The sequence below is a fragment of the Embiotoca jacksoni genome, unplaced genomic scaffold (genome assembly GCF_022577435.1).
Source record: "Embiotoca jacksoni isolate LCO1_2020_lvr unplaced genomic scaffold, fEmbJac1.0.p SCAF_8, whole genome shotgun sequence".
Classification (NCBI taxonomy): Eukaryota; Metazoa; Chordata; class Actinopteri; family Embiotocidae; genus Embiotoca; species Embiotoca jacksoni.
In genome coordinates this window covers 10,005,848-10,033,572 of record NW_027185436.1, presented here as the reverse complement: position 1 = coordinate 10,033,572, position 27,725 = coordinate 10,005,848, and the positions used below count along the sequence as shown (strand labels likewise).

General features: G+C 40.5%; 1 protein-coding gene and 1 pseudogene across 3 annotated transcripts in view; one reads left to right on the top strand and one right to left on the bottom strand.

Moving 5' to 3' along the window:
- The window catches only part of grid2 (glutamate receptor, ionotropic, delta 2), a 473,172-nt gene that overhangs the window by 68,099 nt on the left and 377,348 nt on the right, over positions 1-27,725 (top strand). For all 3 annotated transcript variants that reach the window (XM_069178067.1, XM_069178068.1, XM_069178069.1), the window contains exon 2: positions 20,112-20,267. In XM_069178067.1, coding sequence (XP_069034168.1) covers positions 20,112-20,267 — 156 coding nt within the window. The remainder of the gene's footprint in view (positions 1-20,111; positions 20,268-27,725) is intronic.
- LOC138191566 (uncharacterized) lies at positions 13,171-14,063 on the bottom strand (annotated as a pseudogene).

The following is a 27,725-nucleotide window of genomic DNA, read 5'->3' as shown; positions in this document are numbered from 1 at the left end:
ACCGATGCCTTGGTTTTCTAATCCCCCACAATTAGTCGCTAATTAGAATTACGTTTCATATGGGGAGGCACAGAAATGGAGGAAACGGATGTCTTGTGAGAACAATAATGTATTATCTGCTATTCATGTTGTTTTTGTTGCACCTGATGTCCAATCTTGTGGAGAAAATACAGTCTACAAAATACCGTCTAAACAGTGGTTTGTGGCAGCAAAATAGTGTATGGATAGGTTGATGGCAAATGTCGGGGAAAGATGTTCATCAAATTATATCAGATCATGTAGCCCTTATTGAGTTGATGGTATTCATGTAGGATCTTTATCTATATATGCTTTGATCTTTGATTGCTTGCTCTGACACAATTTTCTTTTCTGGACTAATGAGACAGATTTGCTGAGGGAAAGAAGTGATGAGGACAGCGTTTGCTCCAGAAAGAAAAATGAGGCAGAGCAGGTGAAAAAGACGGATAAGAACTCCCTTTTTTAAGATGCAAGTTCTCAAGCTTTAATTCGATTTATTGAAACAATGTACCCACAAAATATGGAATTTGGTGAGTGTTGTCTGAAATAATGTTGGTTCAAACAACTGCAATTTTTATTATTTGAAAAGCATTATAGTTTCCTTTGTTGAGGCAGTTTGTGAGCAGTTGAATTTGATGAAATTGATTTGATGACTCTGATACAGTTTCTGGTGCTGATGTCTTGTGACTTGAAAGCTCTTGCTGAATGGTCTGACTGCTCAGCTGCATCTTATCTTGTAACCGTTGTCCTGGAGTGCCCTCACACCTGCTTCACTTTTCTATATATATATATATATATATGTGTGTGTGTGTGTGTGTGTGTGTGTGTGTGTGTGTGTGTGTGTGTGTGTGTGAAAATGTAACAGAAATGCATTTTTGAAGTAAGGCACTATTAGCAAAAGGGAATATGTATCTTTTAAAGCTGTACCGATATAAATAATAGAAAACCATGCAGAAGTAATTGGATCAAACGGACAACAGTTTAAGTGTGAGCCTGCAGGTTATTGGCTCAGTCGCATAACGCCATACTTCTCTCAACAAGGCTTTCTGGTTCTAATGGACACAAGTTAAAAATCTCCACTACTTCACACCAGGATGCCCGACTCTGCTGACCGTCTTGGCCAAGCTTAGATCTCCTTACAAGATGGGCTCAAGGGGAATCATTTGCACTAAATTTGAATTTCTTCTAGTTAATATGTCAAGGAATTTATCAAAGCCTTCCTAAAAGACTAAATAGGAATGCGATGGAAGACTTGGACTCGAAACAGATTGTTAAAGCAGATCAGAATTTCAAATGCAAACCTCCTGGACTAATTTGCATGTGATGCATAGCAGATTGCTTTGGAAATAACACTAATCTCAAAATGAATATGCTTCCAACATAATTCTGTCGGTCGATTGTTGCAGGCTGCTTTTTTTTCCCTCTCTGATTTCAGGGGCTATTTTTATTCACGGGGCTGAGTTTCAGAAAGACCTATGATTATCTCGTAAATTCTGAAATGGAACATTTTCGGATTAGGTTTTATTACTCCTCTGTAGCATTTCTGCTCTCTGTCTGTCAATATCACCCTTCTCCCTCCCCTAAGAAACAGCCCAAACAGACACACACACAGACAGGCACGCACACACACGACAAAGAGGTGAGATGAGACTGAATTATTACATTTTTTGTTCCCCAGCTGCTTGCGGTACACATTTCTGGCCTGAATTCGACTCTAATCTGGATGCTCAATTTGAAGGCTAACTAGAAAATAGAGAATAATTTGCCAGGGGAACTATTGATAAAATTATAGCCTATATATGATATATGTATATCTTCTAATCCATCTATTATATAAATGTTGGTTGTAATTTACAACATCTACAATCAGTTTATCTCCCTCTATCACAGTTGCATGCACATGGTCCATTCAAATGTGCCTAACAGCTATTTACTGTAGCTGGTGCTAAATGACATTCACTGGTACAGTGGACACCATTGCTAGCTGAAATCTTTCGGCATCCACCCCCAGTTATTTTGTTAATTTCTTGCTGTTGCTAATGACTTTTGTTTCTATTTACCACCAGAGTGAATCCAATCATTTAAACCTAATACTCTATGGTACACCAGACTTTGAGCATGGTCTTGTCATCTTTTATGTTATCATTTGCGCATTGACAACAGTGCAGTGTTAACTTGCACTGTTGACTATACTCCCAGGGGGAGATTTTGCTTTTGTTCGAATGAGATGGCTTCTGGTTTAGGCAGGAGATGTGTTTTGAATGCAGCCAGTACATCAAGGTCAGTTGTATTTTCCATAATGAGGCGGATGTTTCCAGTATTCCTGACTATTACAACCTCACATCAGATGGTGCACATTTAACCACACGTCTCCCGGTCTGCATTGCAATAAGTTGTTCTGAAAAAGATAGACTACTATTCTGAATAACACTCTGCCAACAAGTTGGTTTTTCCTGTTAAATGTGGTATAGATTTACTGCATAATTATCCTTTAGGTGCTCTAGAAGTGTTTTCTTACTGTGAAAATGTGTGCATGTTGAACTCCTCCCGACATGAACCATGTAAATATCTTCAGAAATCTTGTGTTTTCTGAGTAGTTGGTTCTTCTTTGCAGATTCTTATCTTGTCAACTATATTCTAAAACCACTTTCTGAATACACTGATACCTGCTGTAAGGATCTCAGAAAAAGAGAAAAATTACCAAAGACAGCTTCAATTGCATAAAATGACGATCAAGGACCTCATCATTTACACACTGTCAAATCATACATAAATTCACTCACATTTCTGTATAAACAGGAGGCTGTAAATTGCAAAACTATCAAAAATAAATACATTCACACACGAACATGCTCCTGGCCACCTATACCTCATATACACCACTCTGTGGGTGTTGGATCCGGAGGGCCACCTACCTTACTGCAGTGATGAATAAAACAACAGCCACTTGGAGCTGGAGTGTGTGTGCATGTGTGTGTGTGTGTGTGTGGAGAGGTTCTGCTGACATGCCAGCTTTTAAATGAACTCCTCTGGCTGGCTGTTTGGCAGTATGGCCTGATTATGGCCGTGCCTGATGTGAGTTCCTTCGCTCGCAACAATGTGTGTGCGCATACTGTACATGATAACCTGAAAAGGATGACCTGAACTGAACCTGCAGCAGCAGCAGTAACTGATCACTGACAAGAAAAAAAGCTAGAGTCACCAACATGGCATTGTTCATCTTTCACATGCCTTTGTGTTGTTATCAGATTGAGTCAACAAAACCTTTAAAAAAATATTGTTTACCCTAATTTACGTTCAAGATGGGTCCAGATCATTTCTTATTGATGATAGTCTTTCATTAAAAACTAAATATTTTTCAGATTCTGACATCTAGCACCTTCCTCTAACAGATTGTTCCGTCATGTTAATCTTTGTTGGTAATCCTCCTGTTAATCTCTGCCCACAACTTGTGACAACAAAACATATTGCTTGATTTCCTAGAAAATAGTCTGGGGCACATGCATTAAGATCTCAAATTCATTCATCTTAGTCTCTGAATACAACTTTTTGTGCACCAATACAATACAACGTATTTTCAGGTAATATAAAGACAGATATGTCTTTGGTCTGATGTAAGGTGAGGGCGGCACGGTGGTGCAGTGTTTAGCACTGTCTCTGTCTTCCTCTCACAATCTAAATACATGCGTGTTAAGTGGTGTGAATATCAACGTGAATGGTTGTGTTTCTTCCCGTGTTAGTCTTGTGTTAGACCAGGTCCAGGGAGTACCTCACCTGCTCCTAAAGTCGGCTGGGGAGGGCTGCACCCCTTAGTGACCCTGTACAGGATGAAGCGGATATAGATAATGGATGGATGATGAAATGTAAATGATAGCTACAAAACAGAATTTTTAATTTGACTGAAAAAACCCCACCAAAATCCCTTTAACTCCCATACTTATAGTGGCAACAAGAAGACTGTTTGCCATAGTAACATATTATTCTTGTAAATTTAGCTGAACTTGACTGATTTAGGAAAATGATACAGTATACAAAGAATAACATGAATACAGTAAACATATATTTAAATGCTCCTTTAGTTACACCTCATGTCATATTCCCACTAGCTAGTCATTGCTCCATAAAGTGGACTGTATATGTCAGAGTCCGGTCCTGTGTGCGACTCTCTACTTTCTCAGGATGTCTGAAACACGACAGAGCATTTCTCTGACATCCCAGCTGAAGGTCCCAAAGCTCGTAATTTGTATTATACTATAATATTTTCTCAAATTTCTTATTGCTGAGTTTGTGCAACTCAATAAGACAGAAATATATTTGTTTTAATTATGATAAATTATGAATTGTATCCTGATTATGCAAGCTCACAACACAGACCGCCACTTTGCCAGCCATCCGTCATGTAGTTGATGAGACTGATGTATTGGCTCTGTAATGAATATCCAACACTAGCATTCATTAGACATCCATTATCACCACTTGACCCCACATAGAAACTGTCTGTGTATCATGTTTTCTTTTGTAAGTGTATGAGCAGTATGTGTGTGTGAGTGCATATTTGATTACGTCAGTGTGTCTTTAGCTTGCTTGTGTGACCCTCAGGATTGCCCACTGCTAATAGGTTTGTAGATGGAGGAGCTTTATTATGCTCTTTATGACTTTTTAACTGACTCACTGCTCACTACTGTGTGTGTGTGTGTGTGTGTGTGTGTGTGTGTGTGTGTGTGTGTGTGTGTGTGTATCTTGGTAATGAATATGAGCGTGATGCATACAGGTTTGAAACAGAGTGTACTCTGTGGGGGTGGTAGTGTACAAATGAGATGTCTTGAGGTAAAGGGGGATATGGAGGTAAAGACAGAGGGTGAGTGGGTGAGAGAGGGATGGTGAGGGTGGAAGAGAGAAAGTGTGTTTCATCAGAAACAGAAAGCGATAAGTGGACAGAAAGTGATGGAGGTGAAATAAGGACCAAAGCAGTGATACTAACTTTGTTTTACTGTGTGTGGGCTAATAGATTGATGAAAAACAAAAACAAATTAGTAAGCCAGAATTTGAAAAAGAAAGAAAGAAGTATAAAAAAAAAACCCCACACTAGTGGTTCTTCAAAGCCATCATAGCTCTGCTGGCTGCCAGGTATAAGGAGGCTTATTTATGAAGCAAATATACACCTGATCCTTTGTGTTTGCGTATGTTTGTGCCTGTACAGGGTTTCTTCTTGTCTTCGTGTATTTTTGTTGCGCTCGTGTGCGCTTCTGTGTACTCAGTGCTATTTGTGCAGTGAAACTGGTAGGAATGTGCTTCAGCAGAGTGTAGCGTGGATGTGGTAGCACAAGCAAGGGTAGGAAAGAGGGCGATTTAGCTACTGAACTGCTTGAGTGATGATGAACAGAACTCCGAAGAAGAAATCTGTGATGGGTGTAGAGGGCAAGGAGGACAGGAGGGTATGAGCAAAAGCCAACTGGCACAGAGACAAAATGGATAAGATGAGATGCAAGAGGAGGTTGGTGGGTGGGAGTGAAAGGATGAATGGAAAGATATGGGATTAGAGGATAGAAGTGCCAGAGGATAGCAGGTGAGGATGAGAACAACAAAAAAAGAAGGGTTGTGACGGTGTGTGGAGGAGGCACAGGACAAAGTCTGTGATGTCAGGATAAAGATGAGAAGAGTAGAGAGGAGGAGAGACACGGTGATGGAATTAGAGTGAAGTATGAAGGAGAGCAGAGTGATAGAGCAGAAAGCCAGAGAAGGAAGGGGAAGACAAAAGGGAGGAGAGTTCAAAAAGTTTTGGAGTTGTAACTATGTGGAATTGAAAAGAGGAGAGGATTTGATTTTGTGGGGTTGAAGAGGACCACAGAAGGAATATAACTGTCTGAAGTTGCTGAAGACATGCGGTTTGCAGGGGAAAGAGGGTGTGAGAGCGGGGATCATAGAAAATCCATCCTTCCCTGAAATATAATATGACATTTATGATGTGTACAAATCTGGAGCCTCTTACCAGTGCTTGAGGCAGAATCCTCCCAAATGTTTGGTATTAATCAGGAGAGTGAGCTTAAAGACTCAAGGTGCTCAAAAAGGCTAGCTTCTTACTTTAAAAGCAGATTTGAGGGTTCAGTTCCCATATGGTTTGACATGTTTACACTTTTAACAAAATATAAGACTATTTTTTTTCTCTTTTGCTCTTTTACCCTCTCTATTTTTGCCCTGTCTTTATCTTTCTTTTACTTGTTTGTTTGCCTTCGGCCTCTTTTCTCTCACGTCTCACCTCTCTCTGTTGCTGTCTCTGTTTTTTTTTGTTTTTATTTCTAAAAAATAAATCTCCCTCACTGCTTTACAACACAATCATCTGACATTGTTAATGGAAACATCCGTTATTTTTTTTTGCAAGGTATTGCAAACATCACTCAGTTTTTTTCCCCATTGGCAACAGTGCAGTATGAAGACCATGAAATTAAGCCAACACAGAGTATTTCACATTTACTAGACTATTAAACCAGTACAGCTGAAAGTAGGGTTGGATTGGTGTGGTCAAACAGTGCTATGCATGACTTCAATGTCCGCTATTTGTCTGCCTTTCTGGTTTGTCTTTCTGACAATATAGTGTAAATGCAATGCTGTTGGACACCTGACCTTCAGGCCCTTCCCACCACCACTTAAATGTACCAGTAGGGACCAGCCTTCAAGGTTGTACAGATTTTTACTGCATAATGGCAACATATATCTCCCAAAAGAAAGGAAAGACGAAACCATGGTTGTTGTGATGGAAAATATATCTTTCATTGTATTCTGCTGTATCAGAAAATAGCAGTTGGTTGCTTGAAAAAATAGGGCATTTCCTGGTCGAACATTAAATCTCCATCTCTCTGTTCCCATCTATTTTGCCTATGCAGGAAAACGTGTAGACATGTCTTAAAGTACATCAAGTGTGCGCCCAAGCCCCAGCGCAGGTTTACTCAGATTAAATGTCACAGAGGGCGTCACACTGATCATGGAAAGAGGGAGGAGGGAGAGGATTAGATCAGAGAGCAGGAGATAGTAAGGAGTAGAGTAATGCTTAACGAAATGGCAAAATGCTTAACGAAATGGCAAAATGAAGAGAAGGATGTACAAAAGAAGAGATACAGGTAATGGTGGAGCAAGAGGGGGGGATAAATGAGGAGAGAAGAAGAAAATTGGTAGCTAGGGAATGAGGGCATGACAAAGGAGTGATGGAGAGGCAGAGACCCATGAATAGGTGGAACAGAACTATAGAGCAGAACAAAGAGAATGCGTTAAAGGGAAGAGGAGTAGAGAAAGAATCCAGAAAAAGGTTCAAAGTGAGAAGCGGTGTGTAGAGGGAATGAGGATGAGGAAGTGTGTACAAAGACAAGAGATTGCTTCAACATTTAGAGCTGCATAGATTTTTTTTTTCGATGCAACATGTTGGGACGAAAGAAAAAAATAGAATAGCAAGATGCAGCTATCATTGCGCAGTAGCTGTCAAGGGTATACACAGGTACACTGAAGATACAACTTGGGTCATTAGAAGGTACATTGCTATCACTCCAATTATCATTTTTACTTATGACTTGGCTCGGCTTTGATATACTCTAACATCTGGCTCTCAGCCAGCAGCTCCACCGTTTTAACATCCCCGGAGACACGCCTGGCCATACGGGAGCTGAGTCAGCTGTGGTCTGCGAACGAGCTGGACCCAGCCAAAACCGGTCAAGAGCTGACATCAAGAGAAACACACAGAAAAATGTTGCTGTCAGTTGTCCACCCTTCACATCCCTGGTAGCACTCTAAGGGAATGAAGGTAAATGTTTTGAATTGGTTATTTCCACATTGTGATAAGCTTGCAAGCTAATGAATGGAGACGCAAAACAAATCCTCCACCTACTCAATGTATGCTCATTTGTGTGGGAGGAAGCAAAGCCCTGGATATCTACAGTAGGTATCTATAAAGGAGGAAAGCAATCAGGCTAAATTCTAAAGTCTACATAAGGCGAGGGGAAAAGGTAAGGCAAGGAGGGAGACGTGGCAAAGATAGCAATGACCTTGCCACAGCTTTGTTTGATGGTGTGACAGAGGACAAAGTGCTGCTGAACTATGACTGCAAATTCTCCCAGCTGCTCGCCTCCTTAACGATCCAGCAAATTCATTTATACACCTATCATTTTTGAAGTAAAGAAGGAGGAAAAGAGAGGGGAGGGGGAGAAAGAAATAGGAGAATGAGAGAGATTTTTCTTGCACAAATCAGGTTACCGGGGAGATTTCTCCATTATTGCTCAGGGAGATACACTGGAATTTGTGGCATCCCTCTCAGCCAGTCATGCACACACTCCCACAGTTGTTTGCTGGTATGTTCCACTTGCACACGGATACTGTACATATACATGCAAATCAAGTGGGGCAATCACAGTAACCCATATGCAGAGCGCTGTTAATGAAGTGACAATGTCTAATATGCAAAGTATTTCAAATCAGAATCAGGACCAGCTGTTCAACCTCCCATCTGTATGCAGACTCATCACTGTCCCTGATGAGGCCGATGGCCTTTGTGTCGTCTGCAAATTTGAGGAATTTGAAAGATGAGTCTCCTGAGGTGCATTCCTTGGTGTAGAGGGAGAAGAGCAGGCGGGAGAGCACACACCCCTGGGGGGCGCCAGTGCTGATTGTCCGGCTGCTGGATGTGAATTTTCCAGCCTCACCTGCTGCGTCCTATCAGTCAGGAAGTTCAAGATCCACTGACAGGTGGAAGCTGGCACGGTGAGCTGGGAGACTTTAGTGTGGAGGGTGTCCGGGATGATGGTGTTGAACGCCGAGCTGAAGTCCACTAACAGGGTCCGTGCATATGTCCCTGGGGAGTTGAGGTGTTGCAGGATGTAGTGCAGTCCCATGTTGATCGCATCATCCGCCGACCTGTTTGCCCGGTAGGCAAACTGCAGGGGGTCCAACAGGGGGCCTGTTGTGTCCTTCAGGTGGGCCAACACCAGTCTTTCAAAGGACTTCATGACTACAGATGTCAGGGCGACGGGTCTGTAGTCATTTAGTCCTGTGATGGAGGGTTTTTTGGGAACCGGGATGATTGTGCGTTTGAAGCAGGAGGGAACTTCACACAGCTCCAGGGATTTGTTGAAGATCTGAGTGAAGATGGGGGTCAGCTGGTCAGCTGGTCAGCTGGTCAGCACAGGCTTTCAGACAGGAGGGAGACACACCGTCTGGCCCTGGTGCTTTCCTGATCTTCTGTCTTTGAAAGAGGTGACACATCTTCTTCACAGATCTGAAGTGCAGGAGAAGAGACAATGGGGACGAGGGGTGGGGGTTATCAAGCTACAGTAAAACACGTTCAGGTCGTCATCCAGTTGGGGATTTTCCACACTTTGTGGGGATGGTGTCTTGTAGTCCGTCAGGGTTTTCCACACTGATGCTGGGTCATTGGCTGAAAAGCTGTTTTTAAGCCTGAAAAAAAGCATGAAGTTAATGAGATGTGAAGGAGTGGGAGGAAAGAAGCTCAGTGCATCACAAGGTTCCCCAGCAGCCTCTGCCTATATCTGCATAACTGCAGGATGGTTCAGGGCCACCTGAGCCAGCCCTAACTATAAGCTTCATCAAAAAGGAAAGTTTTGAGTCTAACCTTAAAGCTTGAGAGGGTTTCTGCCCCTCGCACCCAAACGGGGAGCTGGTTCCACAGGAGAGGAGCCTGAAAACTGAAGGCGCTGCCTCCTATCCTACTTTTGGAAACTCTGGGAACCACAAGCAGGCCAGCGTTATGAGAGCGAAGTGATCTGTAAGGATGATGTGGTTCTATAAGATCTCTGAAATAAGATGGAGCCTGGTCACAAAGAGCTTTGTAAGTCAGCAGGAAAATGTTTAATTATATTCTTGATTTAACAGGAAGCCAATGAAGATAATCTAAAACAGGATAAATATGATTTATCTTGCTAAATCCTGTCAGTACTCTTGCTGCAGCATTTTTGATCAACTGCAGGGTTTTTAATGAGTAATTTGGACATCCCAGCAACAAGGAATTACAATAATCCAGCCTGGAAGTAACAAATGCATGACTGAGTTTTTCTGCATCACACTGAGGAAGGATTTTCCTGCAGACTTGCTTTATATGGTGGCTAAAGGACAAATCCTCATCAAATATGACTCCAAGGTTTCTCACAGTGGTGCTGGAGGCCAAGACTATGTCATCTAAACACATCTAACTAAGTGATCAGAGAAAGAGTTTCTGAGATATTTAGGACCAAGCACAATAACTTCCATTTTGTCTGAATTGAGAAACAGGAAATTGTTGGTCATCCAGGCCTTTATGTCTTTCAGACATTCTTCAAGTTTTACTGACTTATTTGTTTCATCTGGTTTTATAGAAAGATATAGCTGCATGTCATCTGCATTACAATGGGAGTTTATGCAGTGCTTCCTGATGAATGGAAGCATGTAGAAAGTAAAACGTATTGGGCCTAACACTGAGCCTTGTGGAGCTCCATAGCTAACTCTTGTTTGTCTGGAAGAGTCATTGTTGACATGAACAAACTGAAATCTATCTGATGAGTATGATTTGAACCAGTCTGATGCAGTTCCTTTTATCCTTGTAACATCTTCCAATCTCTGGAATAAAATCGTGTGATCAGTTTAACAAAAGCAGCACTGAGGTCCAGAAGAACAAGTACAGAGACAAGGCCATTGTCGGAGGCTATTAGAAGATAGTTTGTTACTTTCAACAGTGCTGTTTCTGTGTTATGATGAACTCTGAAGCCTGATTAAAACTCTTCAAACAGACCATCCCTTTATAAATGATCACAAAGTTGATTTGCAACAACTTTTTCAAGGATTTTAGAAATAAACAGCAGAAATTGTTCTGTAGTTTCCTAAAACATCTGGATCAAGAGTAGGCTTTTTAAGTAAAGGTTTAATTACAGTCACTTTAAAAGCCTGCGGTACATAGCCAGTTGAAAGAGATAGATTGATCTGATCTTATATGGAAGTAATAATTAAAGGGAAGACTTCCTTGAGGAGTCTTGTTGGGATGGGATCCAAGAGACAGGTAGATAATCCAGATGAGGAAATAATTGCAGTTAGCTCAGACAGCTCAAGAGGAGAGACATATTCAAGGTATAAATCTGCTCACACGGTTGCTTCCAGGGCTGCTGTGCCTAGCAACATATCAGTGACAGTGGCAGGAAGGGTCTGCCCAATTCTTTCCCTAATGGTAACAATTTTATTTGTGAAGAAGTTGATGAAGTCGTTACTGCTGAGAGCAGCCTGGCTACAGTGCTGAAAAGAAACCTGGGATTGTTCTCCTCTATTAATGATGAATACTATGCAGTTCTGGCTTCATGAAGAGCTCTCTTATGATATAAGACTATCCTTCCATCCCAGGAGAAATTCTTCTAAATGACTTCCTTTCCAGCTTTCGCGTTGCTTGCTTCGGAGAGCGTAATTGCAAATTGTACCAATGAGACAGTCTCATCTGCTTTATTCTCTTCTTCAGAGGGGCGACATTATGAAGCATTGTACGCAGAGAGGCTGCAGTGTTTTCTACAAGATGATCCACTTGTGTGGGAGTAAAGTCAACGTAGCTGTCTTCCACTGCTTTGCCACATGGCATTGAAGAAGATAAATGTGTAATTGCTTCCTTAAACTTGGACACGGCATTGTCAGACAAACACCTACTGTAATGGAATTTATTCCCACATGCTGGGTAGACCCTTAATGTAACTTTAAATGTTAATAAAAAGTGGTCTGACAAAAGAGGGTTTTGAAGAAATATGATTCAATTTTCAGTTTCCATGCCAAATGACAGAACCATATTGAGGGTGTGGTTACCACAGTGAGCGGGTTTATTTACATGCTGAGAAAAGCCAATTGAGTCTAATAATGAGCTGAATAAAGAACTGAGGCTGTCATTGTCCACATCAACATGTTGAAGTCACCCACTATCATCACTTTATCTGAACTCAGCACTAAATCAGATGAAAAGTCAGAGAATTCCGTTAAAAACTCTGAGTAAGGACCAGGTGGGCGATAAACAACAACAAATATAATCGGTTTTTTTTGTGTTTTCCAAATTGGGTGTACAAGACTTATAGTCAGACTTTCAAATGAGTTATGACTGAGTTTAGGTCTTGGCTTAATTGATAAGCTTGAGTGGAAGATTGCTGCCACTCTTCCTCTGAGGCCAGAATCTCGAGGAATGTGATAATTAATATGAATGGGAGGAGTTGCTTCAATAATACTGACATATTCTTCCTGTTGCAGCCAGGTCTCTGTGAGACAGAATAAATCAATTTGATGATCGGTAATCAAATCATGTCAGGAGTCCGGTTTTTTCCTCTGTTTTGCCCCCCGATCACCTTTCCTCCTGTGTCCCCTGTCTGCTTGTCTGTGGCCACGCCCCTCACCTCCCGTGGCCACGCCCCTCACCGGTCCCAGCAGATGCAGCCACTCACCCCTGATCACCACCTGCAGGTGTGCTGCATCTCCCTGATCACCTCCCCGGACTATATGTACCCTGCCCCTGCACTCCTCTGGTGGTCGGTTCATTTTGTTAGCCACCCGTCCATCCTCCGTCTGTTCTCCGTCCGTCCTGTTCCCGTTCGTCCTGTTCCCGTTCCTCCGGCTCCCGTTCCTCCGGCTCCTGTTCCTCCGGCTCCTGTTCCTCCTGCGGAGCCCCCTGTCAAAGTCACCAGTCGGTGGAGTTGCCCTCCCGACTCGGAGGATTATTGACTCCGTTTCTTCCAGCGGTCCTGTCCGCTGGTCTGCCGGCTGCCCTGCCAGCCGTGTCTCCCCGGATCTGTCGGTCGAGTTGCCCTCCCGACTGGAAGCAAGTGGACACGATAGGTGCCATCTTTTGGTTTGTTTGTTTGTTTTTGTTTATTACAATAAAGACTGTATTTTGGAACTGATACCTAACTGATACCTGAGCTTGCATTTGGGTCCTTGGAAAAACACCCACCACATGACAAATCATTTACTAACAGAGATTTAGACGAGAGAGATCTGATATTTAATAGTCCACATTTAATTATCATATTTTTTTTATCCATTACATTGGTAGGATAATTTTCTATTGATATATCTTTTGTTGAATTTTGTGTATTTTTTAAACATAGGTGGTCTGGGAACAGACACTACCTCTGGGATGTTGAAAGTTTTGAGGGAGTGACCGTTCTAAAGAAGCTGCAGACTGCAACTCTGGGTCCTGGCCTCAACCCTGGGATGACCTGTTTTAGAGGTGTTAAGAGACATGGCCATATTGCTAGAAAAAACAGCTGCACCATCCAAAGTGGGATGGAGGCCACCTCCAGATCAGACCAGGCTTTCTCCAGAAAGTGTTCCAATTATCAATGAAGCCCACGTCGTTAGCTGGACACCATCTCGACAGCCAGCGGTGAAGTGACGACATGCGGCTAAATGTGTCATCACTGGTCCGATTAGGCAGGGGTACATAGAAAAGAGAAAACTACGGAGTCCGACATTGTTTCTGCAAAGTTACACACCGATTCGCATTCATTTTAGTGACCCGATTGGAGTAACTGGGTGTCATTACTGCCGACGTTAATAACGGTCTTATTGTATTTACGATGAGCCTTAGCCAGCAGTTTCAAGTTTGATTCGGTGTCGCCCGCTCTGGCCCCAGGAATGCGCTTGGTTATGGTCGCTGGATTCGCTAACTTCACGTTCCGTAAAATTGAATCTCCAATGACCAGAATTGGTTTATCAGTGGGCGTGTCGCTGAGTGGGGAAAATAGGTCGGAAACATGATGGGGTTGGTGGTGAACCGTGGGCTTCTGCTTGAGACTATGCTTCCTCCATGCTGCCGCCCTGCGGTCCCGGCTGTTCGGGTCCTGCGGGGGACCAGCTAAGGAAGCCTATAGCCCTGTGCAGCTGCGCACCGCCTACCAAGGCCTGGTTAGCTCCTACTGATCTATCAAAGTTCTTGTCTCTGGTAAAGTTGATACACACGATTTTCCTGCTGATCTACCATATTATATTTACACACATACATCGACACGCAAAACATGGATTACTACTTCCTATACCGAGCAAAACTGCATGGACATTGTGCGAGTCCATTTGATACATTTCAGAGCTGTCCTTATCATACTCCCTTGACCGGCTCTGTTCTCCTGTGACCATTAATTCTTTGTCCTCCTCCTCTCCTTCTCAAACACACTCACACACACAAGCACACGCAGAAGTGCACATTAATTCTACGCTGTCCTCCCAAGTGTCAAAATGCACTCCCTTCCAGCTCTGCCATCACTGCTGTAAATAACCGCCTGTTTGTGAGTTCTCGGCACTTTCTGTGTGTGTGTGTGTGTGTGTGTGTGTGTGTGTGTGTGTGTGTGTGTGTTTTTTTGGACATTTGACACTGCAGGACGATAACCTCGCCTGTTCATCACCATCATCACTCAGCGCCACCACCACCTTGCTTTCATCATCACATTGAGACGGCAACACTTAGGTCCAGCCTTGTCACAAAGCAGCAACACATCACCCCTGTGTGTGTGTGTGCATATGTGGGTATCTGTATTCCTCTGTAGTCATTATCCTTGTCAGTCTGTCAGTGTTCCTGTCACATTACTGCCATCAGCTGCAGCCTCAACTGCAGGTTTGTTTGTTTGTTTGAGAGAGAGGAATGGGCCCTCCATAGTAGTTCAGAAATCTTCAGTGCCCACTTTAGAGTCGTCTTTGAGAAAGAGAGGCAGATAGACTGAACAATACAGAAGAGCTGAGGGAATGAGAGTAGAAGGCCTAGAGGCAGGTGTGGAGACAGACTCAGATGGCAAGGGATTTTGGTGTCTTACCTTTAAAAAAGGCAAACTTTTAAACTGTCAGTGACCTGAATGACAAGGGGCGACTGTTATTTGAATTATTTCGACTTTAAAAATATTTTTTCACGACCACGTCTGTCCCTGTTGCCCTCCTCTTTTAACACGACTTCACCTCTCTTCATTCCCTCACCAGTGCTGGATCATTATCCTGAGAAGGAGCTGCCTTAATTGCTGGATCTTTATAGAGTGTGGGAATATAATGACTCTGCATTGGATGATGTGTCATCCTAATTTGCTCATTTAATAATGAAATTGAGCTGTGTTTTGTACGTTCAGCAACATGCCTTTGTCTGCCTGAAAGCTCTGATTTTACATAGTCATTTGGATGGCTATGTTGTATGACTTACTTCCCTTTGCAAATTTAAGTTTAAAATTAATATAGCCGTGTTTCCGATTTGAAACCAACCGGACTGACGCTTAAAGGAAACTACTTAGTATTCAAAAGCAACATTAATGGGAATCTTTGACTTACTGAAGAGGAAATCTGGTATTGCAACATGAAAGCAGACAGGATGAACTGTTTTTTTTTTTTACATGCTTGCTGCATTGATAGCAAAATCTGTCTTTTGTTCAGTCAACCACTTCATATCCCAAACGCTACTTCATGAGTTACTCTGAAATTTGGTACAGACACTTTAAATCAAATTCCCCTAATTTGAACTCTACTGACTTTGGCGATCCCTGACTTTTCCTGGGGTCCCACCATGAGATTCACATTTGTATGCACATTTCGTTTCTGGTTTTATAAAATGTCTCAATTATTGGTTAGATCTGCTTGAATATTGTCACATAACGTTTGTGGTTCTTGGTTCTGTGTCCCATTGATCTTGTTGATCCAATAGCACCGCTTGAAGCGTGACACTTGTAATTTAAAGTATTCAAATATTGGTTTGCACAGTCATATCCCCCTCTGGATCACTTCAGTCATTCATTTCTTTTTTTTTTTTTTATCCACTGTCAACATTTATCCATTACAGTACTTCATTAGTTTTGTATTATGGAGACACTTATATTCACATAACCCTCAGCTCACCTTTATATTTAGTGCTAAATTATGCACATTAGGTAAATGTTACCATGCTTAAAAGCTAAATTGCGGTAGTGAAAACTTTGCATTTCAGAGAATAGCACCACAGAGCTGCTCACTTGAATGCAGACTCTTATAAATAGTTAAACTGTTGCTGAGCTTCTGTTGCTGAAACCAGGTCATTATGAAGAATGTGCATGGTTCAATATACCATGGCAGGAATAAAGCAGACACGAATACCCATGTTGTTTTTATGTTTTTTCACCTATTTGATGGTGTTTTATATACTTTGATCGCTTGCATCAAGATTAGAAATGAAAGAGGTTGTGATGGTAATAGCTCTAAGTAATCCTATGTATTTACTGTTGTAGTTTTAAAATCTCAAGGGACAAGTGCGAAAATATTGTATGTGGATCAATTAAAGGTTTGGAAGTTGAAGGAAGGCAGAACATTAATTACAGAGGATTTGCTCACTTTACTGTAAATAGAAAAGTAGTCATTGTGTAAAAGCTAACATCACTGACACAAAACTGACACTGCAATAAAATATTTTAGGAGGGATTTCTCATGGCCGATCAATTAGTTATTTATGTTTTCCAGTGACAACGCATTCCTTCCCTGTTTTTCTTTTACCTCCAGCATTTCTAATCAATCCCAAGGGGTTATTTGACAGTACATAGATAAACAAGTTATTTATTGCCCATTTATCAGTTTAAACAAGTGAGGAAATGAATACCAAACACTTGACCATAGGCAGACATCCGATCAATTCTTCTTGACCAAACAATTTGGGATGTCTGCTTTTGGGTGAGGTGTCGATTCAGATTGACCAGCGTTGTTGATGATGCGGTTGTCAAGAAAGGGATGGTTGGGAAAAAAGGTTGATGATTCACTGCCCCTGCCCACACGCTCTGTTTGTGTGCGTGTACATGTATGTGTGCCTGCCCTTGGAGCGTCTGTGTAAAACAAGATTCAGTGCTTTTATTTCCTGGCTGATTTATGTCGTGACGTCTGCCTTTGCGCTCACAATCACATTACTGGAAAAGGAGGAAGAGCCAAGACCCTGTGTGTGGTTCGCGTATGTGCACGCCTGCGCGTGTATGTGTTTGTAAATCAGCATGCAGTGATGTTGTTGTTCCAAAATAGCAGGCAGAGAACAGTAGACATTCACCAATATACTTTCTCCTCTCTCATCTTTCATTTTTTTTCCCATCCCTCTGACATACATTGAATATGGATATCTTTTAATAGACATGTGTTAATAAGTGCTACAGATTGTAAGAGGCTTGTTTTTCAGAATTCAGAGGTTAATGCTTATTTTTTCTTTTGTTTGTTAAGGGATAAAAGGGCATTTGGATGAAGATTCAAATCAGTTTCTTTGATATGGAAAATTTCTTTTTATGAAATTGTCTGTATGCTTCTCATTCTCTCCTACTTTTTTCAGTATCTGTCTGTTACTGCCTGCTCACAGGGCCTTGACTAAAGAGTGTTGTTTTTAATCAGATACAGGTAGCTAATAAATCACAGCAGCAGTGCAACAGCTTTCAAATAGAAAGATAGAGATTAGGCAGAGATAATGGAAGCGAGAGCAAACACGACTTGATTAAGTCTAGCAGGGCACATATTGCTCTATTTTAATATCCTCTTGTTACTGTTGCGGTCACTAGATCCAAAAACACATTGTTGGTGGTACTGTATATTTTAAAGGGCTACGAATAAAAACATATGCAAAGAAAGGAATCATATACAAAGAGAGTGGTGTACAACATTATGCAGTTTTTAACATGTCAAGGAGCTTGTTACTATGGCAACATCAATGCGGAACCCAACATATAAGGAGCCATTTAGTTATGTTAGTTTTGTTATGCTACTCCTGAAATACAAAATTTTAAAATCGCTATCGATACAGCACTTTCGAAAACACAGTTATAAGGTTATTTTCCAGGATTAAAACACTGCAATGAGGTAGGTAAAATAATTCAACTAGAATTAATAATAATAAAAACAAAACAATCAAATAAACAACAGTTACGACGAAAGACAATACAAAATTATTATAAATGAGACAAAGACTACATTTTGGTTATATATTGGCATGCTCATGAATACAAAGCCGTTTAAAGTAATCTACATTTTAAAAATAAAGTGCACTGACACACATAAATGTAAGTAAGAATGTCCTCCCAAAGCATTAATGTGAAGGCATATACTGCATACACCGGCCTCGCCTCGCCTCGCCTCGCCTCTTGTCCTCTTGTCCTCTAGACATATAACCTAACACTGTCCTCCTGTGTCACACAGGTAGTTTAAAATGTGTACAAATCCTTTCTCAGCAGTGTCATCTTCAAACTGATTTGGACCTCATTCATAATTTACCTCTAATGGAATAGTTAATGAGTCTTTGTGTTTCACTTTTTATCGCATTGTCCAGGCCAGTTTATCTCACCTCATCTATACTGCATGATTAGAAAAATAACCAAGGCTCAATCAGTGGGAGGGTATTTACAGTAGCCAAATGCTGAAGAATCAAATTATCGAAGGATACATATTTCATGAGGCCTTTTGGTGAAGAGACGTTTAGCATACCATTCCTAATAGCCTTCAAACAGAATTTGGTGTGTGCGTGTGTGTGTGTGTGTGTGTGTGTGTGTGTGGGCGGGCTGTGAGGATCCTATTGTCCTGTCGAAGTCCGTTTTGCGCAAAAGTTTATTGAAAATATGGGAGAGAAAGATTCTGGTTTTCAAGATTTATGCTCGCCACAGATTTTTCTGGTTCAGTTAAATTTAGCGTTTCAGACTGTTTAATTACAATATAGTAACCCACAAAGGGCCGAAGATTTTCTGTTTTTTTTTTAAATGATTAAGTAGGCTAGTGGATTAGTCTGGCACACACCTGGAATAAGAATACTAATCTAATCATATTAACGTAATATATATATATATATATATTTTTTTTTTTTTTTTTTTTTTCAGGATGACTTTTATCCAAAGTACTGCACTTTGCTCTATCAATAAAGCACATTTTCCTCAGCTAGTTTGGCCTCTGTGGGATTGAGACCACAACCTTTGTGGTATTAACGGCAAACTATGCAAGACCAATTACAGCAACTTCTAAATGTGGTACAAAACAGCCCTCAGCCAATGTAGCCCGCATTGTTATTAATGGAATTGGCAACCTCTGTCTTTTACACATGCACAGGCAAACACATCCACACTATACAATGTGACGCTTCTTTTCTGGTCAGTGAAATCCACTTAGCAGTGCTTCACTGCGCCAGCTTACACAATTAGTGGCCCAGTGGATTCAGGGGATGAATTGGGTTGAAATGAGAAGCTAAAAGGGAAGAAACAGAGAAAAAGATAACATGTGGTTGATTGTGTGCAACAGACCAAAGTGAAGACTAAATCAGTACCAGCCAGTCAACACCCCATGTTGCCTCATTCTTCTGTCTCAGCAGCCCTTCAGGTTGACATTTATTTTTATGACTAATTTAGCATTGACTAGTGGGAACTTTATCTGCCACTACAGATCCTGGCACACACCAGTCTTTTCTTCTGCCATTTCCCCTAGTGCGGCAACCGTTTTGTTTGAGTCCTACTTGGGCAGTGTTTAACCTCAGAGTGAGAACTGATTTCAAACCATCTCACCCTCACACCCACGCTTTCTCAAGCTGCGTCCCAACTCTGCAGCTAAACACTTAGAATCCTCACTTCTCGACTTATTCAAGCGCGTCATGACAGAGCACAGATTCTTCTTCAGTGCAGCTTTCTCACGCCCACATTTTGAGAATACAACTCGCCTGTCTTTTGCAGCCCATAACAATCCCATAATAAGGCAGGTTGTCATTTAAAGGAGGTTTTTAGCAGTCGTCTTAAAGTCCAAATATATCAAATGGCCAGGTTTTATTCATCATATGTTTGTTTCTAGATGGTCACACGTCTTAACATTTTCTGCTGTCAGATGTAAATAATGGAAACTGGCTTTAAACACTTAAAGTAAAGTAAAATAAACCACATCCAGTTTTATCATGAAGAAACAGCTGACAATGTTTTGAGGAGCACAACACATATGCAGGAAAGGTATAATTCAAATTAGGGAGCTGTGAAACAAGACCATATATAGGATGGAGTTGAAGGGTTCAGCCTGGCCCTAGTTTCTATGAAGAACTCACCGTCCTTGGGCTCCATACTTCTGGGGTCGACTTTTCTAATACTGAGTAACGGTTCTCTCTCTCCCTTTTTCCACAGGCGCCATCTTTGATGAGTCGGCACGGAAAGACGACGAGGTGTTTCGCCTTGCTGTGGCAGATCTCAATTTAAACAACGAGATCTTGGAGACGGAGAAGATCACCATCTCTGTGGAATTCGTTGACGGGAACAACCCTTTCCAGGCAGTGCAAGAAGGTAGGATGATAAATATGTAAAATATACAACACAACCACAGAAAATCATGATCTTGTTATGAGAGCAAAATGTGAGAGGCAGCAGCATTAGGCCCTCTCACAATCCTCTGTCTATTTTGTTCACACCTTCAGTATAATGAGAACAGGGAGACACAGGAAATGAATTCGTGAAAAAAACAACATTTAAAATGTTAGCACAAAGTCAGGCCCATGTCTTTAATTTTATCTATCATGCATTGCTTACATGCCCTTTGAGATGACCTGCAAATGGGCTAGTGCTTTATTTCTGTCCTCTTTCTGTTTCTGTTGTTGCCAGTTAGTTTATTTTATGGAAATCTAGTTTGGAAAAGAAATTGACTCCGTAATGTTCATATTTATCAGTGAAATAGTGCATATACTCATCTATCCGACTTTGTTTCATCCAAAAGGGCAAAACATTTCAATATAAGAAAGCATGGCTGTCAGAGAGTTGAAGAGCTGATTCAAATAACAACTGGCTGATTCTAAATCAAACATTCAGTTTGAAATAATTCAGTGTAACTAAGCTTCGTCAGGTCAGTAACCTTTTAGTAATGCTCTAGTTCAACAAGTATGTTTGACTAATTCATCAAAATACCCTCAAGTGACAATTAGAAGCAGTTTTGTTACATTTAATGAATTAGGTCAGCAGTGCTGTAGAGGAGCCTTGTGCTACTCTAGCTAATGTTTTTTTCATTTAATTATACAGGTAAATAGACAAGTTTAATATAATATTAAATTTGACCAGATTTTTGGTACATTTACACCGTTTAACCGTCTTTATATAAGCAAATGTGTAACCACAAATACTGCTCTGTAATTTTGTTGCTGCTGTTGAAGTATTTAAAAAAATCTTATAAACAGATAAACCGATTTGAATTAGTTAAAAAACAAAACTATTGTGACATGACCTCATAATAATATCTTCTGTTTAAGATTGACCTTTTTAAGAGCAGAGATTTGTGTTAGTTTTTTTCTTCCTTTGAACTCCGAATAGCAGCCTTCAGTTTTACCAGCACACTCTGTGACATTACAGAAATTAAGGTAACATGAAATGTAACTGAAAATAGTCATAAAGAGAAAGACTGTGTGGGTGTTTTGGGTGACGGTGTGACATTACGGTTGTCAGTGCTGCAGGCACAAACACACAAATGCAACCGTACAACATAGAAATGATTAGGCATACATGAAATACATCTACTTTTAGGCTGGAGCACACAAAAACACAGTTTTATCATCAAGAAACAGCTCGAAGGCATTATACTGTTTTGTAGTCAAATATGATAAGTAATATGATAAACTGGCCAGCCCAAAACCACACTCTTTCCCACTCATTCAAACACATTAGACAATACATTCTTTGTACATCCGGCTGCCGAGTTACTTTTAATGACACGTTTGCTTTGTTGCTGTAACAATTATGATGCTGAAACAGTGTAAATTACAAAACACCGCAATGAAGCACTGATATTGGGATTGCATGACTAATGATTGTTCTGACAACAGGATGTGTCACGCAAATCTTTTCAACGACAATGTGTGAATGGCTAATTAGGGCATCTGTTTTTGTGTTTGATAGTCATCCAAAAGCTTATGTGAAGTAGGTCAAAACCCAGCTATTTTCTTCTTCTGGATGTTTAATGATCAATGGTTTTATTTAGAAATGTCATCAGTGACTCATTCTGTGAACACCTTCAGTGTAGAAAATAAATATTTTCTAAAGAACCGGGACATTTATAAAAGCAAATAGCTTGAAAGGATGCATTATTGGACGAAATGGTATTGCAAGTAGTCCAAGACGCGCATACTTGGCCAGTCAGGCTATCTCGGGCAGATACAACTGCTGCCCATATGGATCAGTATCCATGATTGGAGAAACATATTGCAGTGAGTACAAGAAACTAGTATGTTGGCATAAAGTAAAATGGGATGATAAACTAGTCATCGCTCAAATATCCATGTGTGCAAGAGCCTTTTTGACTGGCTGTCTGCCTTGCGAGCAAATTACTTTAGAGTAAACAGGGACTATATCAAAAATACAAACATGGGAAAGAAGATCCATATTTACTTACATATTGTTGTGACACAACTACAAGTGTTTAATGTGTTTTTAGTACTAATCTTTTAGTTAATTGTTGCTTGTGCATCCTTCAAAATGAAGAAAAACAAAACTCTTGAGTTTCAAAGAGCAGGGCATACAGTATTTATTTTTTGAGGATCTATTCTATTCTGTTCTATTCAATTCTATTCTATTCTATTTTAAAAAAATTACAAACTGTGCCACTACATCGTAAAAGGAAATTTGTGACTAACAGGTTTCTACAAGGTTTCTATCAAAACATTTTTGCACTCTATAGTACAGTATACAACAGTGAAACTTTGTAATTACAGACCGTTCTCACGTCTTTGCTGAAACAAAAAACAATGGATTTAAAGAGGCAACATGAAAATTGCCAGAAGTTACAATCCCCTCAGTGATTTAATTAACTGATAATCAATTATTAACACCCATGCACAACCAAAATAAACACACATACACACACACACACACACACACACACACACACACACACACACACACACACACACACACACACACACACACACACACACACACACACACACACACACACACACAGGCATATGCACACGCACACACATTAGCCTTGACTGTGAGGCAACAAAAGACAACATAGAGAATACATCTGTGAGCTTGTTTGCATTTCAAACAGGCAGCAGGATTCATGTCTGCACCAAACAATGGTGGCCAAACTGTAAGTGTATCTCTGCTTCAGAGACTCGCTCACGGGACCTTATGTGGATGTATTGTGTGCATAAATGTGTGTGTGTGTGTGTGTGTGTGTGTGTGTGTGTGTGTGTGTCCCTCTTAGAGCCTTGTTAAGGCCATTGCTTTGATATAAGGGCTCTACAGTGATGTCTGGTACTCAGGCTGTAATTCTTTGAAGTCCCAACCTGAGTTGTTTCATCAGCTGGGCTCTGTGTGCATGGAGGCTGAATTGCTGTTTGTTTCTTACTTTATTTCAAGAAAAGTGGGCACCTTCACTTCTCTCATATTATCATTGTGTAAAGAAAAAACAACAGAGAGTAAAGAGAGAGGTGACTGCACAGCAGGAAGCTGCATTTGAACACTTGCTATTTGGCCGAGCAGACTGAGCCCACAGCATGTTCCTGGACCCATGGAGTGTGTGTCGTCTTCATGTGGTCTTTAGCGTTTTAGCTTCTCTTACAGTTTGGTGTTTTATTCTTTTTCAGGCATTGTTTGCTGATGGTACACATTATTTTTCAACAGTCTCATATGTTGCATTCATGAGTATCACCATTAATCATTAATACTTTTTTAAGTATAGATTAAATGCCACTAATTCATCCCTGAGCTTGATACTTCTACCAGATAACATGTAATTTCAAACCAGCTTTGCTTCTAATATTCTGCTTCTTTCATCAATCAATTTGCTCCGTCTGTTGACTGGTCTGTCCAAATTTGTGGGTGGCACAAGGAATTCATCTCTATCTTCCTGTCTGCCTGAGTCATTTCCTCACCAGTCTGCCTGCCGGTCGACCATTTGCCCGTCCGTTTGTGTAGTTATCTGGCTGATTAATTGATTGCGTGTCTTTCTATCTGCCTGTCGATCAGTGTATTTGTCTGGCTAACTAGTAACCTGTCCAGCAAATCAATTGCCTTTGGCTTTGTCTCTTATGTTCTATGAATTCAGTTGCTTGATGCCATTTTAGGCAGAACAAAAAATACAATTAATTCCATAAATCAATCAATATGTTTAAAATTCAAATACAATAATGCTCATTTATGCATAGAAACAAACTTTACACTGTCACTGACACATTTTCTAAATTGTTCTTCATTTGTGAGTTTGTTGAAATCGCAGCAATTTTTAATTATGAAACAATAACAGATGTTTCAGTTACCTTTCACTTGCTTAGATTCTTCTCATCAGACATACAAAATATTGCAAACTGTAGCTACAGTAGATACATCATAAATGCCATTGCAGTTAAGGGGTTCATTAAAGGATTGCTATAGTTAATCATTTGTAAACAGTCAAAACCTGTTGCAGTCAGTCGTGTGATTAATAGCAACATTAACCACATGCTAGTTTACGTACATGAAAGTGTACGGGGGTAATTTGCAGTTGGCCTTTCATTTATAGATTTCTGGCTAACTCATTTGAAAAGGTGATAGCTCATAATATAATCAGCATTCATGACTTTCTTCTTTGCTTCACAATCTGTGAAGCAAAGCTTGATGGGTGTTCACTGGTGGGATTAGTGAGAGATCACCAAGCTTAAATAAATTCAATATCAAAAAAATTAAAAAATCATAATGTAATCATGCTGCATGGAAGGAGAGCAGCTGGTTCAGCAGAAGCTCAGAGAGGAGGGTGAAGTGTCGTCGTTTTGATTTGTCCGATGTCTCAGCGGGATATAGAAGTAAATGTGGCCAAGTAAAAGATCAAAAATCTTTAGTGATTTGTGTGTTTCTGCCCCCCGCCTTGTCTGTCTTTGGGGTAATTAAACAGTGATATATATCATTAATTGATCAAAATGATTTAAAAAAAAAAAAAAATCATTTGTTTTAATACATAAATTATTGTTGTTTGACTTGAGAAACTGTAGCTCTTTCAAAGTACTGCTGTCATTAAAATCTGGACAAATTAAAGCTTAATTCAACCTTATTTTTTCCCATTATAAACTTCCTTTTTTAAAAATACACCTGCATTGTTTGTGTGCTCTTTAGAGTTGCAGGATTTAGAAATGCACTACAGTAAATACAGCAAAGTGTGTACTGAGTCACAACTAAACCCTCACTAAAGAGGTGTTGAATTATATAAATGATTGACTTCATCTTCATTGATTTTATTGACTTGTTTTTACATGAATTGAATTTTAACACGGTTCACTGTCACTCACTTACAGATTAACACATAGGGGAATGTGCCACAGTTACATATCCATAAAATAATAATGATAAAGAGGATTCTGCATCTCTGCAGCATTACACTAGAACTGCCTGGTGTTTTTGGAAATTGCCTTTTAGCCATGAGGCAATAGACCATATTACAATAGAGCTGTCCAACTAGATTCTAATTTTAAAGAAAATCATCTGTTTAAATTCTTCATCCAAATGATTTGCTGTGCGCGTGCGTGCGTGCGCGTGTGTGTGTGTGCGTGCGTGTGTGTGTGAAATTGTCTCAGGAGTGTAGCGCGGGGCTTGGATTAAATCACCTGCCCTCTCTTCCTCCCTTCCTTTCTTCCCCCTGCATGGCACTTAATTGTGGGTCTGCTCCTGTCACTTATATTCACATTTCACTCCCTACACTGTGTTCCATCTCCGCAGTCCAAAAAGACTCGACAATACTTATGGAACAGGTGGAGCTGCGTGTGTGTGTCTGTGTGCATGTCAGTGTGTGCCCGTTCATGTCGCCCTCGATTAAAGCAATAAGAATCAGCTAATTGGATAACAGTCTATGGAAAGGTGGGGGGGTGTGGAAATGGAAAGCAGGAGGAGACCACAGGAGGGGGGGGGGGACTCAATAGTTGTCTCAACTTATTTTTCATCTCAGCTTAGTCTTGACACGCAGGGCACACAGCTGCATTTATGCGCACGCTGCCACACACACACAGAAAAAGCAAAAAACAAACTCACCTTTGCTAGAAGCTACACGGTCTTGACAGAGCCTGCCAGCATCTATGGCTGTTAGTCCATTATGTCTACATTGGTGTCTCTCAAAGTGCAGGACTCTCTTTTTTAAGATGAGGAGTAATATTTTTTTTTTTATTATTTAACACGAGATAATAAAATATACAATACATCTATATATACAATCACTATATAACAAAATAAATAATCCCAATAACTTAATTATACCCACATACAGTACAGAGTGATACACTGTAGGCAGCTGTCAAATTCAAACTAAGGACATAGATAGTGGAATTTTTTTTTTTTTTTTTTCCAATAGGCAATATCAACCTTACAGGTGGCACTAAAATTATTAGCTCATGAATCTTTTGGTCTGTCGAATTACAAAAGAATATAATCTATTTTTCAGACAAAATCATTTTATCAATTTATATAATAATGATCTGATTATCAATAATTAAAATAACTGACCCTCTGCAAAGTCTTCGCCCATTTGTTCTGTAAAAAACTGCTGAGACAGTTCAGCACCATGGACAGCACCAATAATCCCCAAATCAGAGCGGTTTGCTTTGGACTTGTGAAAAAAATAGCTGCAAACAATAAATGGGTAGCAACAAAAATACAGGCACTTCAGAAACATTTTGGACACCTAAGAGTTTTGCACACTGTAATCTGTAGATTTATTTGTAAACTGATAAAATTGACATGTTTCCCATTGATCTACACCCAATAACCGATAATGTAAAAGTGAAAACTTGTTTTTAGAATTTTTTTCAAATGTATTCAGGTCCTTTACCGTGGCACACTAGGTTGTGATCAGTTGTATCTCGTTTAATTTAATTATTTTTGAGAACTATTGAGAACTTGCCTGGAGGCCACCTTCACCAAAGTGACTGATTGGCCATAGTTTGGAAAGGCCCACATCCGTGTATTTGACATCCGGCAATTCAAACTGCATGTCAGGCAATGGTACGAACACATTTCTAGATCTTTGAATCACCCCATGGTCACAGTGGCCTTCATAATTGTGAAATGGAAGAAGTTTGGAACCCCCTGGACTTTCCTTAATGTTGGTCGTGTGGTCAAACTGATTTACCAAGTAGGAAGGACCTTCGGGCATGAAGATGACCAAGAACCCATTGGCCCTTTATCAGAGCTTCAGCAGTCCTCTGCAGAGATGGGAGAACCTGCCAAAAGGACAACCACAAGTCAGGTTTATTTGGGGCTGGACAGATGGAGAAGACTACACTTATAGTTTAAAAAGAAACTTAAGCATTTAAAGGATTTAACTATTTTGGCAGAACTCCAATGACTTCGTCTGACAAACACCACACACTCTGATAGGGTTTCTAAGTAGCATGGACAGACTATCCGATTTGAAAAGGAATAAAAGCAGCCAAAAACAGAGGGAACCTGCTCCAGAGTGCATGCAAACTGAGACTGGGGTGACGGTTCACCTTTCAGCACAATAGTGGACCAAAGCATACAGCCAAGACAAAGCTGGAGTGGCTTCTGGGCAAGTCTCTGAATGCCCCTCAGTGGGTCAGCCAAAGCCTAGTTTTAAACAGAATTTAACATCTGTGGAGAGACCTTAAGATGGCATTTCGCAGACGCTTCCTGCCAAACATATTTTCAGTCTGTCATCATGGGTTATTGAGGGTAGATCAACGGACAAAAAAAAAAAAATCAATTATATTTACTGAACGATAAAGTGAAGGGGTTTGAATACTTTCTGAGGTGATTATAAATGGCCTTCTTCAA